The sequence below is a fragment of the Pagrus pagrus genome (assembly GCF_965226575.1).
Source record: "Pagrus pagrus genome assembly, chromosome: 16".
NCBI lineage: Eukaryota > Metazoa > Chordata > Actinopteri > Spariformes > Sparidae > Pagrus > Pagrus pagrus.
The window spans coordinates 16,348,713-16,364,249 of NC_140200.1; the positions used below are offsets into that span (position 1 = coordinate 16,348,713).

Here is a 15,537-nt window from a genome sequence, read left to right on the forward strand (position 1 = left end):
CCCGTTCCTCCCCCGTTTCCCTCCGTTACCGTCTTGGTAACTTCTGACTACTTCTAACTTTGTTTTATCTCATTACGTATGCCATGCGTGATATGCACTGAGATCAGTCTTGTGATCAGGGTTGGGAGGGTTACTTTAAAAATGTATTCCGACACAGTTACTAATTTCCTGTTAAAAAATCAAGTCAGTGACATTATCCAAGTATCACAATATCAAAGTGATGTAACTTGATTACCTTATGTTACTTTTGGATTACCTCAATAGCAAACATGTGCAAATAAAGACAGAAGAAAAGAAATAATAGGATGACTTCTAGTTAATCGTAATAAGGAGTGTGTATTATGTCGGAGTATTCGGTTGTGTGAGACTCGAGAAATGTTGTCATGTGTGCACATGTGCATTGTTACAGACGAGTATATCATTATTTTATTAAATTTGCAATCCTGTTCATAACCCCCTTTTTTACTGAATATATATGTAATCTAATTACATCTTTTTTTCTCTAACTTTTATCTCTAACTCTGTTACCATTTTTTCAATATCATAATTAAGTAATCCCGTCACATGTATTCCACAAGTCTGCTGGTGATGTTGGAAAGGTGGTGTGCAATGACCCATAATAAAATAATCGATTATTCAAATGTAGAGAGTAAAAGTAAAAAGTTGTAAGAAAAAGAAATACTCAACGGACATTGTAAGGATATAATAGGGTACTAATTGATGTACAAGAAACTGTAATCTCTAAATAGTTTACAGTAATTATTAAAAAAATATATTGTGTATTAAATATAAACAAGAGTTTAATTCATTTGATGCAGTTTATCTGCCACAAGTCACTTTTCATCTGCCTCTCTGACTTTCTGTCAGTCAATCTTTTGTGTTTTTTGCTTGTAGGCAACCTTGACTTTAAATTAAACCACCATCATCATCATCATCATCATTGTGTTTGTGTGTGCAGAGAATGCAGATAGTGTGGCCAGGCTGAAGGGCAGAGTCAAAGCAGCGAGAGACAAAGCCAAAGACCTGCTGAAAGCTGTCAACGGAACCATGGCAACGCTCAACGCTATCCCCAATGGTATGACTGCACAGATACACAGTGTGTACGAGTGTGTGTGCGCGGGTGGGAGAGAGATAAAAGAGAGAGTGGATCAATATCACTGCGCCGATAGAGGTCAGCTGCTCTGGTTAACTCAACTTGACACATGTCAGTCCTCACAGACTCACAGAAATGCACTGCAGTGATACTGAGGTTATTGAACCACAGCGATGCACACGGTTGTGTTCAGATCAACACGCAGGAAACTGTGAAATGTAGTTACAACAAATTGTGAATGGACGACCCAGATGCTAAGAGAGCATGTTAAATTTTAATTCAAAGGCCTGTGAGTGTGTTCAAAATATCACAATGCTGTGACATGTCGTGGTCAGGAAGACTGATCTGCATGAAAACAGTTTTTTATTCATGGCCAGAAATCAATATTATTATGAACCAGAGTTATTATACAGTAGATGTGTATTTTTCATTAGTTTTTGTTTTTCTTTCGTTTCTAATTTTTGTTTTCGATTCAGTTTAGTTTCAGTTAGTTTCCAGAGTTTACTCATTTCACTTCGGTTTTTATTGTTTAAAAATGTTTAGTTTTAGTTTAGTTTTTATACGTTTCATCATAAGTATAAATTTTAGTAGTATGTCAGGGGCCAGTTAAGGTATTACAATACAAACACTGCAATTTTTTAAGGGAATTAACTCAGTCAGTCACAGTCATGTAGACATGCCAGTCTCAATAAACATGAAACAATGCTTCCTCATGTTTGCTGTTTTGACAAATTTGACCAAATTGACAAAGACTAAAGCTATTTTATTTGAGTTATATTTGTAAGTAAACAACAGCGTTTCAATTCATTTTATCCCAAAGTCTAGTTTTTATTTTTATTCCAGTTAACTAAAATGTTTTTTCACACCTAGTTGTAGTTTTTAGCTTAGTTTTATCTCACTATAATATTATTGTTCTAAACAAATTCTGAGCTAATGCTGAGTAACCAGTACAGATTAGGTTTTGCTGAGATGAAGCAAACCTCAATTTATCGTGTTTCAGCAGAATAATCTTATTTATCTGGAAAATGATCCTTGCAAATGGTCCAGTGGGCATAGTTTAGTTATACAACAGACCAAAACAGAAGACCGTTTATCCCAAACCTACATACTAACAAAAAATGTATGTTTTATATCAGTTTGTAGCATGAGGAATGGTACAAAACCTGTGTCAACCAATGGCCATCGAACTGTGAATTTGTAAACTTAAAGGAAAGTTTGAACTTTGTTCATGGCATTCTCTCACTGCCAACAACCATTAGTTCTAAGTATTTGTATAGCTCCTCAATTTCTCTGTACGTTGGGAAATTTTTAAGACTTTACAGAAATGTTATATAAGAATAATGATGTATCGTGGCCCTGTTCACAGCTTAGATTTATGTGTCTCAGTCAGACTTTACTAAACATTATGAACTAATGGTTTAGAAGTCTGACTAGAGCTTACTTGTCTAAATACAAAGTCTTATAATGGAGTCAGCCGTGTCACATTGATCAATTCGCCAAGATAAACAATGCCTCATTAAAACTATCTAATGGGCCAGACTAACTAATGATATGCCACTGATTTATGTATGTATTAACTTTGTATAACTTTTTTGTGTTTGTTTTTTTTAATATTCTTCGACAGACACGGCAGCTAAGCTAGCAACCACTAAGGCTGTAGCAGCAGATGCTAACGCCACTGCTATAGATGTCCTGGAGCGGCTCGGGGACTTGAACCTGCAACTCAACGGCCTCCAGAGGAACTACAGCGAGCTGGAGGACACGGTCAACACAGCCAATCAGATGATCCAGGACCCCGAGAAAAACAGTAAAATCCTCTACTTGTGACTTGTGACATTATGACATAGTCTAGTAATACAAGTAAGAGCAGGACAATCTTTTATTTTGGCTGCTTGAACATTTACCAAGTTTACCAAAGTAATTGGTTTGGTTATTTCCTGTTTTTCCTTTATTTAATTTCCTGTTTTATCTTCTAAACATTACAGTTTCATTCTCTCGGACCCAGCCGAAAGATTCCTAAAGCCTAAGAATATGGCTGCTTTATCTTTATGTTTCTCGTGTTATCTTTTATGTTTACTTTGTTGGAGATATAAAGTTATTGTGTCAGAGCCACATAAGATGGCACACTCGACCGAAACCTGATATTTTTCTCCCTGTCTCTCTTTTTTTCAATCCCCACAGCCATCAGTATGTATATTTCACTTACCTTACGCATATTATTAAAAGTGGTGCACCAATACCATGTTGTAATTGCCGAGTACAGATGCGAGTAATGTTGCTTCCCTGCCAGCACACATTTCCAGACATTTGTAGGCTTTGCTTATGAAATAATTGCCAGTAAATTTTAAACATCAATTTAAACACTGCGTCTTTGGCAGCTTAGTGTGTTTCGGGCTTAATCAATACCAACTGTGTCTAAATGATCTGATTCCAACAACAGTATTGGAGCATCACCCGTTAGTTTTAGGACCGTCTTTAATAGCTGTAAAGTAAACAGTATATGCTTCTAATAATGCCGCTTGAGCATGAGAGCTCTGCACATTGCAAAGCATGGTAGTCTTTTTTTCTTTTTTCCTTCTTTCTAAATGTATTTTTCAGTTTCAAGCCTTTACGATAAATAATAGCAATAGTCCTCTGTTAATGCTATGCTAACTGTTCATCTCTCACAGGCTTCGCCATCTTTATTGCTCCTGCTACATGTTTCTCTTTCCTCCTTGAGTAATATCAGTCATTTCCAAAGCTGCCATCACTCTTTTCTCTTCAGCTCGCCACGCTGTCTCAGCCGTAATACGCTGCTTGTTGTTAATATAACAGCTACTCTACTGTTCTGTATCACTTCTGTACTTTATCTCCTTCTCCCCAGTCCATGCTGCAGGAGCTAAAGTGAAGGATTTAGAGGATGAGGCTGACCGGCTCTTGGAGAAGCTTCAGCCGATCAAAAAGCTGCAGGACAATTTGAGGCGAAACATCTCACAAATCAAGGAACTGATCAACCAAGCCAGGAAACAAGCTAACTCAGTAAGTTGTCGACAGACTGACATGTACGACCCTCAGCCTGAACATATTGAGGGAGTGCATTTATTGATTATTTATTATAATTTAAGTGCATGGCAGCACAATTACATCCTCAGCTCCAGTTTTGCTATCATTTACTTTGATTTAAAATTTTCAGGAATATCTTTCAATTTCACATTGTGTTACATCTCACTGTGTACTCCACCAGAGGAAGCTGCATGTAATCTCATAATTTGCCTCCAGTAATGTCACTCAGTGGCCAAGCTGCATTGTGGGTAGGCAGCAATAGAGTAATCTAGCATCAACTCATTATGGACAGTTTAAAAACAAATGACGTTACAGCAGAACCAAAATGTATCACTCTTTTATTCCACGCTTTAAGCCATGGAATCTAATGGTTTTCCTTCACAACGTATAGAATAAATGCAAAACCGAAGCTACTGTGTGACGCAAAATCCATCATGTGGATACCTTCTTCATTTCTCTTCTTTCTCTTCCTCTCTGCAGATCAAAGTATCAGTGTCTTCAGGTGGTGACTGTCTCCGTAGTTACCGACCTGATATCAGAAAAGGGAGGTACAACACCATCACCCTTCACGTTAAAACCACCACACCTGATAACCTACTCTTCTACCTGGGATCAGCCAAATATGTAAGTACACTGTTTGATTAACTTCCTACAAATTAGCACCCCTCGTCCTTTTAGTTGCATCTCATTGACTTATAGAGCTTTTCTGGAGGTTTATCTGAACCTACTACCAGAACTTCAATGCGACTGTAAGTTTGATTGTAATCTTTAACCACAAATAAGCTCTTTTTTCATTAGATCTGCCAAGAATAGCAACTGGAGTTTGTCCTCACAAATATAGCTTAACCCCTTAGCAAAACTGAGTTATCATGAATGTAGAGAACTTAATGTAGATATCTTAAGTTCATCTCACCAACATAACAACATGCATTTTGCATGATACCAATGCACTGTTGTGTATTAACATTAATTCTGTTTTTCTAACTAATTTGTATTTATGGCTTTGGGGGGAAAATTGTCAAACTGTGTCTATCTATGGCTGATAAAACTCCAAAATCTGTATGACATTTTCACATTTTTTAAATTGTTCCATATTAAAGCATTAATCATATTTAATACAATGTTCAGATGCTGTATATTGTTTATCATTTATCATACTTGCCTGCTTTATATGCACACACACACACACACACACACACACAAAATGAAGTATAAGTGCACAGATAAAAACACTCCTACAACACTTACCATCCTCTCTCTCAGCCACACACACACACACACACACACACACACACACAGCCTACACACACTCCCAGAGTGATTTGTCTAATATGAGAATAATTAATACTTCTTGACACATACTCACTAACACCACTATAACGTAGCCCACTGCTGTTTTAAGGTACCACTGATAATCCCTAAGTGTGGATATGAGTGGGTATGTGTTTATGCATATGTGTGTGTGTGTGTGTGTGTGTGTGTGTGTGTGTGTGTGTGTGTGTGTGAGCAGCAGCAATTAACAACAAGTTTATGTTGCTATCTGCTTTAGCCTGATTTCCCCTGAGAAATCACTGCTTTGCTTCATCTGACATGGAAGTCTTGAACGTGCATGTGTGTGTTTTGGTGTCTCTCACTAATATTCTCTAATAGTGAAGAATTCAGCATGAATAGTAATGCTCTGTCTGTGCGTGTGTGTGCGCGCACCTCTAACGTTTCACTAATAGTGTGTAATGCTAGTTGAATAATAACGATGCTGCCCTGTGATCTGTGCTAATGAATAATCGCCATTACCCTGGAGAGACTAGAAAGATAAGTGTGTGTGTGTACTTGTGTGTGTATGTGTGTCATTTGTGTCTTCAAATGTGACTTACTAATAATCTCTAATTGTGAATAATGCTGTATGAATAATAATGGTGTGTGTGCATGCGTATGTGTATGTGCTTGTGAGACAGCATCCAGATGAGAGCATATGCTCCAAATTCTCTTATTAATTTTTTTTGGCACATACATAAGTAATAAGACCATTAATCAAAATACAGCACGATCCTGTGAAAATCCACTTATAGAGACAGGAGGAGAAAACTTCAGCCTATGTAGCCTCAGAATAGACCACAGCTGGTTGTGAAGTAGCTCCACTGATCACTCGTTCACTATTCCCTGTATGATAAATACTCTGAGGTTCTCTGTAGGAGGTAATAAATTGAGACTTCGGACTCGTATTAATCATCATTTCGCATCACTGCCAACAGTGTTGCATAACTCCTGCGTTCTGTCTTCTCAGGAGCAAAGGCGATGCACTGCATTGTACGATCTAAATTAAAAAGTAGTGTAAAAACTCTGGTCAGTACTTGTTTTTATTGTGGTATTAAATTATTTAACTTAAAGGGGCACTATGTAGTTTTGGAAAGGATATTCCAACTGAGAATTTTAATATGTGAAATATTAATGAGGTAATAATACAAACTCAGAAATATTTATTTTTTCCATAACTGTTCTCAGAGGAAAATAAGGTCCCCAGAACACTGTGTGAAGCTAGAAAGGTGGCAGGGTCCGCCAAATATAAACAAAGTATGAATGAATGAATCTGTGTTGTCCTTTAAGGTCAGTTTGTTTAATCGGTTTATTCAGTCATGACAAACAAGAGATTGTTTATATAGTTTGCCAGTGAAGATCGTTGTCTTCTGATTGAAATGTCTTCCCCAAAACTACGTAGTGCACCTTTAAGGCAAATGTTTCCCAAGGTCATTCTTTGCACTGTTGGATACACTGCATTCGCACCTGATGGCCAGAGAGGTGTCTGACAGCCTCCGATTGAGATTTGTGAGGTGTCATCTTGCCTGAATTAAAACCTAAACTTGACCCATTTCATCTTCTATCTGATTACGGTGCAGTCAGTCACAGTCACGCACGTTAATGTCGACTGAAAGGCCTGCAGACAACTTAATGAAACTGTAGGTTCTCAAACCCCCTGCTGACAAAGCTGCTTTGCCAATTTCTCTCTGACTCCAATTCCATTTCTTGCCACTATAACCACCTTTACAAAGTGTTGGATTAATTGAGAAATGTCCACCTAGGTTTACCATGTCGTTTATCTCAACACATTTTAAAGGTAACCTTCCTGATATATACATTCAACCTTTAAATCTAAAAGAATCACTGAGGGCCTGCCATCATTTTCAATTATATTGAGAGTACACTGAAGACAGGATAAATACAAACTAAAATGATTAACTAAAGAAACCACAACCGAATTAGGGATGCAACTAATGATAATTTTTATTTCCAATTCATCTGTTAATTATGTTCTCAATTTATCGTTTAGGTGTTTTGGCCTTTCATCTTATTCCTGACCCTGTGTTATCTTGTTTCCCATGCTACCAGGACATTGTTTTTTCTTTCTTAAAGGGGTTAGATACAGCATATCATTCATTCATGAAGATCTATAGCGACGTTATCGAGTGAATACTGTGGACGTTGTTATTATCATAGCTTAGCCTTGAAAATGCTGCCGTTGCGCCAGTTATTATCATGCTTTGATAATCACGCTAGTTCTTCCAAGCACTGGAAGTACCACCTGTAATCTTTTGACCAAATAGTGACTTTGATGAAGATGAAGTGTTTTTGAGCCTTGAACTATACTGCAACCTTAAAGTCAGGACATTTGATCTCTCTTTTTGATCCGTCTCTTCTAGGTACCCATTTGCCGCATGTATATAGAAAAAGTCGTCACAGATGCAATAAATACACAGCACCTCTGTATATGCCTTGTGGTGGACATTTTATTGCCTCAATTACATGTTCAACTAAAGTGATCTGGTTTAAAACCCTAACTCTCCTCTCTCTCTCCTAGACACAGTGATTTATCACAAGCAATATAGTTCTCAAGGTCTTATTTCAAAAACACGGTACAGTACATGCAGCACATGTCTTCTGTGTGTCTCAGGTTGATTTCCTGGCGTTGGAGATGCGCAAAGGGAAGGTGTATTTCCTCTGGGACGTGGGTTCAGGTGTGGGGAGGGTCGAATATCCACATCACACCATTCATGACGGGAACTGGCACAGAATAGAGGCATCTCGGTAAGAGGTTTGCACACACATACATGCACATGCTTTGTTTCTCACTACACGTGAAGTGTTCCTCATACAAACATGCTTCCAAAGCCATGACTAATGGTGGCTGCAAATCAAAGAGCAGTCACATCCTTGGAAAAACAGCACTATAGAGAAGCATACTGATGATGCACAGCTCATTCGCGTACATTATATTCAGACATACATACACGTGGATGCACCTGAAAATTATGCTTACACTCTTGGAAAATAGGCATCACAAAGGCGATGCATTGAGGCGCAAACACATAGATGCACTTTCATGCAAATGCATAGTCACCTATGGTATCTCAAGGTCCTGTTCTGTGATAAACATCAGCAATTACTTAGTATTGTTGGTATGCATCTATGTTTTTATCATTATTTTTGAGCTTTTAAAGCAGCCATTTTGTGTTTTCTTCCCATTTTTTCTTTTAGACCTTGAGATGGACACAGACATTGAGATACAGCACAACATATATAAGTCTTAACATGAAGAATTTATGTACATTTTAGCGAGTGCATTGTATAAATGGAAAAAAGAAAATAAGTCTTATTGGACATGTTGCACGCTCCTGTATCGTCACGTTGTGGACGATGGCATTGATTTCCAATATCATATATTTCAGATACTTCAGAACTTAATTTGACAACAACCAATAGTTACAGGAAAAATATAGCAACCTAACAACCACATGATATCATTTCATTCATGGTGCAGTAGAAACATGTTGTTTCACTTGGGAAATCAAAGGTTTGCAGCCTTTGACAGCCTGTGGTACATTATTACATAGATAAACTATAATCAAGATCCAGTTTCTCTATGTGAAGACTGGAGTGGTGCTGTATACAGACTGTCCACCACACAGCCAGCGTCCCACCTGCAGCATGTATTACCATCCCAGAGATTTCCCAAATGTGTTTTCCAATTGGATCACACAGACTATATGTCTTGAAAATGTTCCCCTACACGACACAAAAATGCTGCTCCTGCTCTGAAAACAAACTCCAAGGTGGGAGATTAATTCCACTGTACAGCTCAGAGGCTCCACTGCAACAAACTGGCTCCGCTATGTGTTTCTATCATTCATCTTTAGCACCAAGAGTTCATAAAAACTGATTCCAAGTGGCTCCAACATCTTCAGTCTTTGTAAATGTCTTCTAGGAGAGACAGAAATGCAAACACATCAAGCCTGTCTTCTCTTTCTGCCTCTCTCCGTCTCCAGCAATGGGTTGAATGGCACCATATCAGTGTATCCTCTGGAGGGCTCTATGGCTGGTATGATGCCGACCCCGGCCAGTGCCAACTCGCCCACAGCCTACACTATCTTGGACGTCGACCAGAACGCCTACCTGTTTGTAGGAGGGATACTCGGCACTGTGAAGGTGTCTGTCTGTCTCTTTGTCAGTGTAACAGCATCAAGAACCTGTCTGTCTTTTTGTCGTTTTTTTACATTTTCCTCCTTCGGCCTTTTAGAAAGCAGACGCAGTGAGAACATCCACATTCACAGGCTGCATGGGGGAGACCTTCTTGGATAGTAAACCTATTGGACTGTGGAACTACAGAGAGAGACAGGGAGACTGTAAAGGATGTGTTGTCAGGTACACAATCACTCACCAAGTTCTCATATTTCTCATAAACTGCAATATTCCTCGTTTTTAATATTCAAGAGGTTGCCTCGTCATCTCTGATATTTGCAATTTATTTTTGTGACATTTCAAACCCTTTGAGAGGTGGAAGGGAAACAAAGCAATAGTAAAAAGGACTGTTTCCTGTCTGTTCTTTTAGCCCCCAGCGTTCAGATGGTGAGGGTATAGTTCAGCTTGATGGTGAAGGCTATGCCGCAGTGGGACGGCCGACCAGGTGGAACCCAAATGTTTCCACCGTCGCTTTCAAGTTCCGCACGTTTTCCTCCGAAGCCCTGCTCATGTATTTGGCGACAGAAGATATGGTATGTGTGCAAGAAAAGGAAAGATGATTATAACCCATGTGAAGATCTGATAGAGACCAACATTGCTTTACTTGCATACTAAATATTTTTCATTCTAGGCACTCAGGTACCATCCTTACTCAGAGTGATGTTGAATAAACAATAATGAACTGTTTTAATCTGAAATATAGCTTTTAATCTGAGTTGATCAGCATCATATTTTAACCAAATTTGAGAAAACCTCTTCAGTCTGTTGGGTAGTAAAACCTTTTAAGCCCGGAGATAAACTGATAAAGCCATTAAAATGCAAATTTTACATTTTTATGTGCTTTTAAAACCATAGTTTCTCAACATATTTTTTTTTCCTTTCTTTTGGATTGTTGTCAAATTTCAAATGTCAGTACCTCACAACACCTTCTCCCCGGCTGTCTCTGTAGAAGGACTTTATGTCCCTAGAGCTGTCAGAGGGCAAGGTGAAGGTGAACTTTGACCTCGGGTCAGGAGTTGGCAGCGCCATTTCAGATAGCAGACACAACGACGGACGCTGGAAATCCCTCACCATCTCACGGAACAAGAAACAAGGTAGACACACTAACGGCAGAATATGATAAGAATAGCAACATTGAGTGAAAATAGATTATATTTTCAAAGTACATTATGTCTGCCTGCCTGCTCTGTTGTTATTTATGTCTCTTTAACTGTGTCGACAAAGCCACGGTGACTGTGGTGGACATTGACAGTGGTGCCGAGGAGAAGATGGTGGCTACATCTCAGGGTTCAGCTACTGGTTTGAACCTCAGGGAAAACCAGAGGATCTATTTCGGAGGGCTGCCTACCATCGGAAACTACAGGTACACACACAGTTGTAACAAATTTAGACACTCACATATACTGTGCATGCATTTATTGTAAAGAAGGCCATAATAAATAACATGTATTGTTGTTTACCAAGTTGTTTACCAAGTACAATCAGCATTTTCACAACCAATTAAAACTGTTTTCAAACCCTTTAGTATGTCGTTAAAGCATCGTGCCAGAAGTCTGAGGAGAAAAAAACGCACTAGTATAGATGAGTCATTAGTTGAAACTGTGTTTGTGAAGTGTGCTAATGCTGTAATATCATGTTTTGTCCTAACAGCATGACAGCCAGGTAAATAAATGAATAAATAAATCTCATAATCGGACATATAGTAGGCCTAATTTCCGCTGTATATTTCTCTCTGCATGAGGCTAGCCACGCTGATGATGCTGTATAGCCCACAGTGAATGTTTCTGCTTGTTTGTATTATGGCTGGCCCCTGAAGGCTCCTGCTCCTCCACACGGCGGCTGGAAATCACCCTCTCTATCCTTTCATTATTCTGAATGTGACGTTTGTCTGTTCAGCAACATTTTGGTGGAATTTCTCACATTTATGACTCTGCCTTACAGCCATCGTCGCCATAATCATATTCAAATTGTATTTTAGATGCGGATCCGAGTGTCTCCACCAATTATTTGTAGCACTGCAAGCAACAGTTTTTGCTGAGCTACAAAAATAAAGCTCCAAAGCATTACACTGCTAATAACATGTTAAGTGTGATCACAGCGCGAGATTAGCAGTTTTTCTTTCTCCTTTCCTTTTGAATAATACTGCAGTCTGGATAATGCATGACATTCCATTAAAATCAATTAAACTAAAACCCGATTGATGTAATAAATCCGACAACATGGACAAACGGCACATTCAAAGGATTCTTGTTGTTGACGTCCAGACGTCACTCACCGCTTCCGGATACATGATGCAATAGCTTCACTGCTGCAGTAATTCAGCTGTTTTTTAAATCATGTTACACTGCTGAGAGACAGCAAATTCCATGGATGTTGAAATTTCTTCCGCATTATGTACTCCCTACTGAAACTCTTTTAATTTCCTTACAGGCCAGAGATCACTTTAAAGCGGTATGCTGGATGTCTTCGGGAGATCGAAGTCTCCAGGACTCCGTATAATCTCCTCAGCAGCTCCGATTATACCGGGGTCACTAAAGGATGCTATGTAGAGGTAAGAGTGTCCACTTAGCTGCAGATTTATATCTCCTCAGCTTATTTAAACTCTGAAAATATTCATATACTTATTATAGTTATTATATATACTTATTAGATTAACTTGTAACTAGTTCATATATAATTGACACTGGTAGAGCATTTAAAATATATAAAGTCAACCATCTGCAGTACAATAGCCTTAAAGGGGATATATTATGCTCAATTTCAGGTTCATAATTTTTTTTTTTGGACTGCTCTTAGAATATATAATGTTTAATGTTTTAATGCTTGTAAAACACATTAGTTTTGGTCCAGTGCTGCTGCACTTTATTCCCCTTCTGTCTGAAATGCTGTTTTAGCTCCTGCTTCTTTAAGGTCCCCTCCTCAATACCCATTCTCCTCTGATTGGTCAGCTCACACACGCCTGACCCAACCAAGGACCTTTAATTATATCTGGACACAGCCTTTGAGGCAGAGCCCCATTCATTCCTATGAAATCTGCTCATAACGAAAACTGTCCTGGCCCCGAAAACAAAGCCTGGCGCGCCTCCTGGGGGCTTGGACCGAGCACTGTGAACCACAACAGAGCTAAATCAATTCTCATGTGCAAAACTAGCTGTGAGACATTAATTGTGCAAATGTCTGACGTAGTGACGTAGACAAAGTCACTGAGTTAAAGGCGGGACTATTGACAAGGTGTTTCGGGAACAGTGTTTTCTGTGGGAGAGAGGAGCTTCTGTTGTTTGGACTTTGACCTTTTTTAACATTTAAAGATCTTTTCCATGCTCAAAAAGATATATAAAGCACTGAAGGGATGGACATTCCTATTTACAGTGCTACCTACTGCTATTTAAGTGATTTTAAAATGTTTATGTCTATATATAACATATATGAGCTTTATTCAGGAGAACAAATTGCCTTTCTGCAAAACATAAAATAGTAAGATAGTGAAGGCCAGAAATGTAACTGAAAACTGTGCTATAGCTTTATATTTTTCCACATATACACACAGTCTATCTATTGACAACCAATACAATCCTAAAATACACACTCAATCACCTCTTATAAATTCATCATTCATTCAAAATTTCCTCGAAGCTACACAAACTCACATGTACGAGCATTCGATCTGCACTGGGGTTTGAAAGCCTTACAAGGCTTTCACCATGATTTCTATATACTAGTGACATTCATTCATACACACGTGCCGTCATGCTCACAGAGTGTAAAACGACTGCAGAAAGGATTATACAGGCCCAGGGTTGAGTGTGTGTACAGTGAAGGTCTTTCCGTTCTTCTTATCTCGCTGTTTTTTTCATTCAACCACTACAGTGTGCTACGAGGATGAGAGTTTATTAGTGAATGTGTATGTGGGTATGTGTGTTCTTTGCAACCACAGTCAAATTAATGAGAAGAGGATTTGATAGTTTTTGTAAATCAGCATGCTTGTAAAAGTCGTCTCTTGTAAGAGTGGAGCTTGAACTTGACTGAAGTTTAGTCTGGTCTCTTTTTTTCCTGCTTTTGCTTTTCAAATCATCCTTTTTACTTACTTGTAAATTGCAACGATTTCATCTTTGATTTACAGAACCTGCACACAGTCAGCTTCTCTAAGCCGGGGTACATGGAGCTGGCAGGCCTGTCGCTGGCGGTCGGCACAGAGATCAGCCTGTCATTCAGCACTCTGGCAGACACTGGCACCATATTACTGGCAGTAGGTGGAGCCTCAGCAATCAACCCTCAGGTTTGGTTAATATTATTTTGTTCATTTAAGTTGAAACTCACTTTCTTAGCGTAATTCTTATTATTTTATTTATTTTATTTTTTATTAATGACATTCAGTTGAGCAGCAAAAGTTAATGGGATGGATTCTGGGCCAACGATCCAACAACCAAAACGTAACATCTTTGGCAGAATTAGTTTCCTTGGAAGTTTCCCGGGAACTATGTTTTTTGATGTTCATTATAGGGGAAAAAAGGAATTTAGTCAAAATGAACGCTATACCTAAAAGACAAATGAAATAACTTACTTTCAATCTATTATTGGATACTGAATTCACTTTCAGCTCATCTGCACTGACTAAAATACTCTTTGAGTCTGGGTAAATGAGACTAATACACTGGTAGTGTACAAAATTAACACTGTCTCTATCTTGGAAATCATTAAGAAATTTCCCCCCAAAAATTTGAGTTTTGAGGGTGCTTTGGATGTACACAATTGTCCCAAAATGTAATGCACAATGTATAAAGAAGAGCTAGCACAGGTGCAAAAAGAGAGAGGGACACAGAGAGACAAGACAGCTCCAGGAGCTATCAGAAAACAAATCACTAAATATCATGAAAACACTTTATTAATACATAACACATTAATTAATGGTCAATGTATACATAATTAAACTTAAGTTATTAATTATGTCAGTATTAACAATGAAATGTTTTACAAACCATTTATTAAGCAAGTGCAAAGGTTCGTAAACATCAGTGGCACCTTTATATTGTTTATAGATGAACTACACAGTATTGATTAGACATGTACACAATATTATAACATCAGTTGCACCTTTACACTCAACAATTGCTTGAAAACTGGTTTATGAGACATTTCATTACTTGTTAACAGTGGAACAACTATTAACTAAAGTTTGATTGACTACAAATTTCACTCTTTCATAATAATGGTTCATATAAAGTGTCACCAATCTTTCAGAAGTTTAATTGACAGCTGTATACCAAAGTTATAATTTGATTGAGATCTTCTGGCAAACATAGTATTGTTTCATTTCCTGTACACATACTGCAAAACAGTTTGCTATGACAATAAATGCTATAATTATTTGGTATGAAATTAGTTGTAGTAATACATGTTCATATTAAGTAATGAACAATTGTGTAATGATTTGTTACGTAACAATGTCTCTCTTGAACATAGTTAGGAAACTAAGAGTGCCTTAGAACAAAGTGTTTATTCATTAATTCTCCTGTTTTTAAAAAAATCTTTCCCCCCAGGCCAGGAATGCAAAGAGGAGACGCAGGCAATCTGGAGAGGTGGGTCCAACACGTGGACACACTCATACACACCCAAATACTGCACCTCTTTGCCTAAGTGAATGACGTTTCCATAAGTGCATATTAATGAGATTTGCATTTGTTGGCAGCTGGGCTAATTGGATTGTGTTCTATCCAAAACACACACACACACACACACACAGACAAATGTCCAAAGGCACGTAGACGTAGTTGTTGTTGATGTATCGTATAGTAGCTACCTTCGCTTTTTAGCTGACCAGGCAAACACACACACATACGTGCACACAAGCACCTTTTCTCTAAGTGAATGAAGTTTCCATGAGTGCATATTAATGA

General features: G+C 38.3%; 1 protein-coding gene across 8 annotated transcripts in view; it reads left to right on the plus strand.

The window, feature by feature from the left end:
• The window catches only part of lama2 (laminin, alpha 2), a 210,794-nt gene that overhangs the window by 176,451 nt on the left and 18,806 nt on the right, over positions 1 to 15,537 (plus strand). For all 8 annotated transcript variants that reach the window (XM_084377871.1, XM_084377872.1, XM_084377875.1 and 5 more), the window contains 13 exons: positions 959 to 1,075; positions 2,718 to 2,900; positions 3,957 to 4,111; positions 4,616 to 4,759; positions 8,079 to 8,212; positions 9,451 to 9,610; positions 9,702 to 9,826; positions 10,014 to 10,176; positions 10,593 to 10,737; positions 10,868 to 11,006; positions 12,074 to 12,194; positions 13,764 to 13,919; positions 15,181 to 15,219. In XM_084377871.1, the coding sequence (XP_084233997.1) occupies positions 959 to 1,075; positions 2,718 to 2,900; positions 3,957 to 4,111; positions 4,616 to 4,759; positions 8,079 to 8,212; positions 9,451 to 9,610; positions 9,702 to 9,826; positions 10,014 to 10,176; positions 10,593 to 10,737; positions 10,868 to 11,006; positions 12,074 to 12,194; positions 13,764 to 13,919; positions 15,181 to 15,219 (1,781 nt within the window). The remainder of the gene's footprint in view (positions 1 to 958; positions 1,076 to 2,717; positions 2,901 to 3,956; positions 4,112 to 4,615; positions 4,760 to 8,078; positions 8,213 to 9,450; positions 9,611 to 9,701; positions 9,827 to 10,013; positions 10,177 to 10,592; positions 10,738 to 10,867; positions 11,007 to 12,073; positions 12,195 to 13,763; positions 13,920 to 15,180; positions 15,220 to 15,537) is intronic.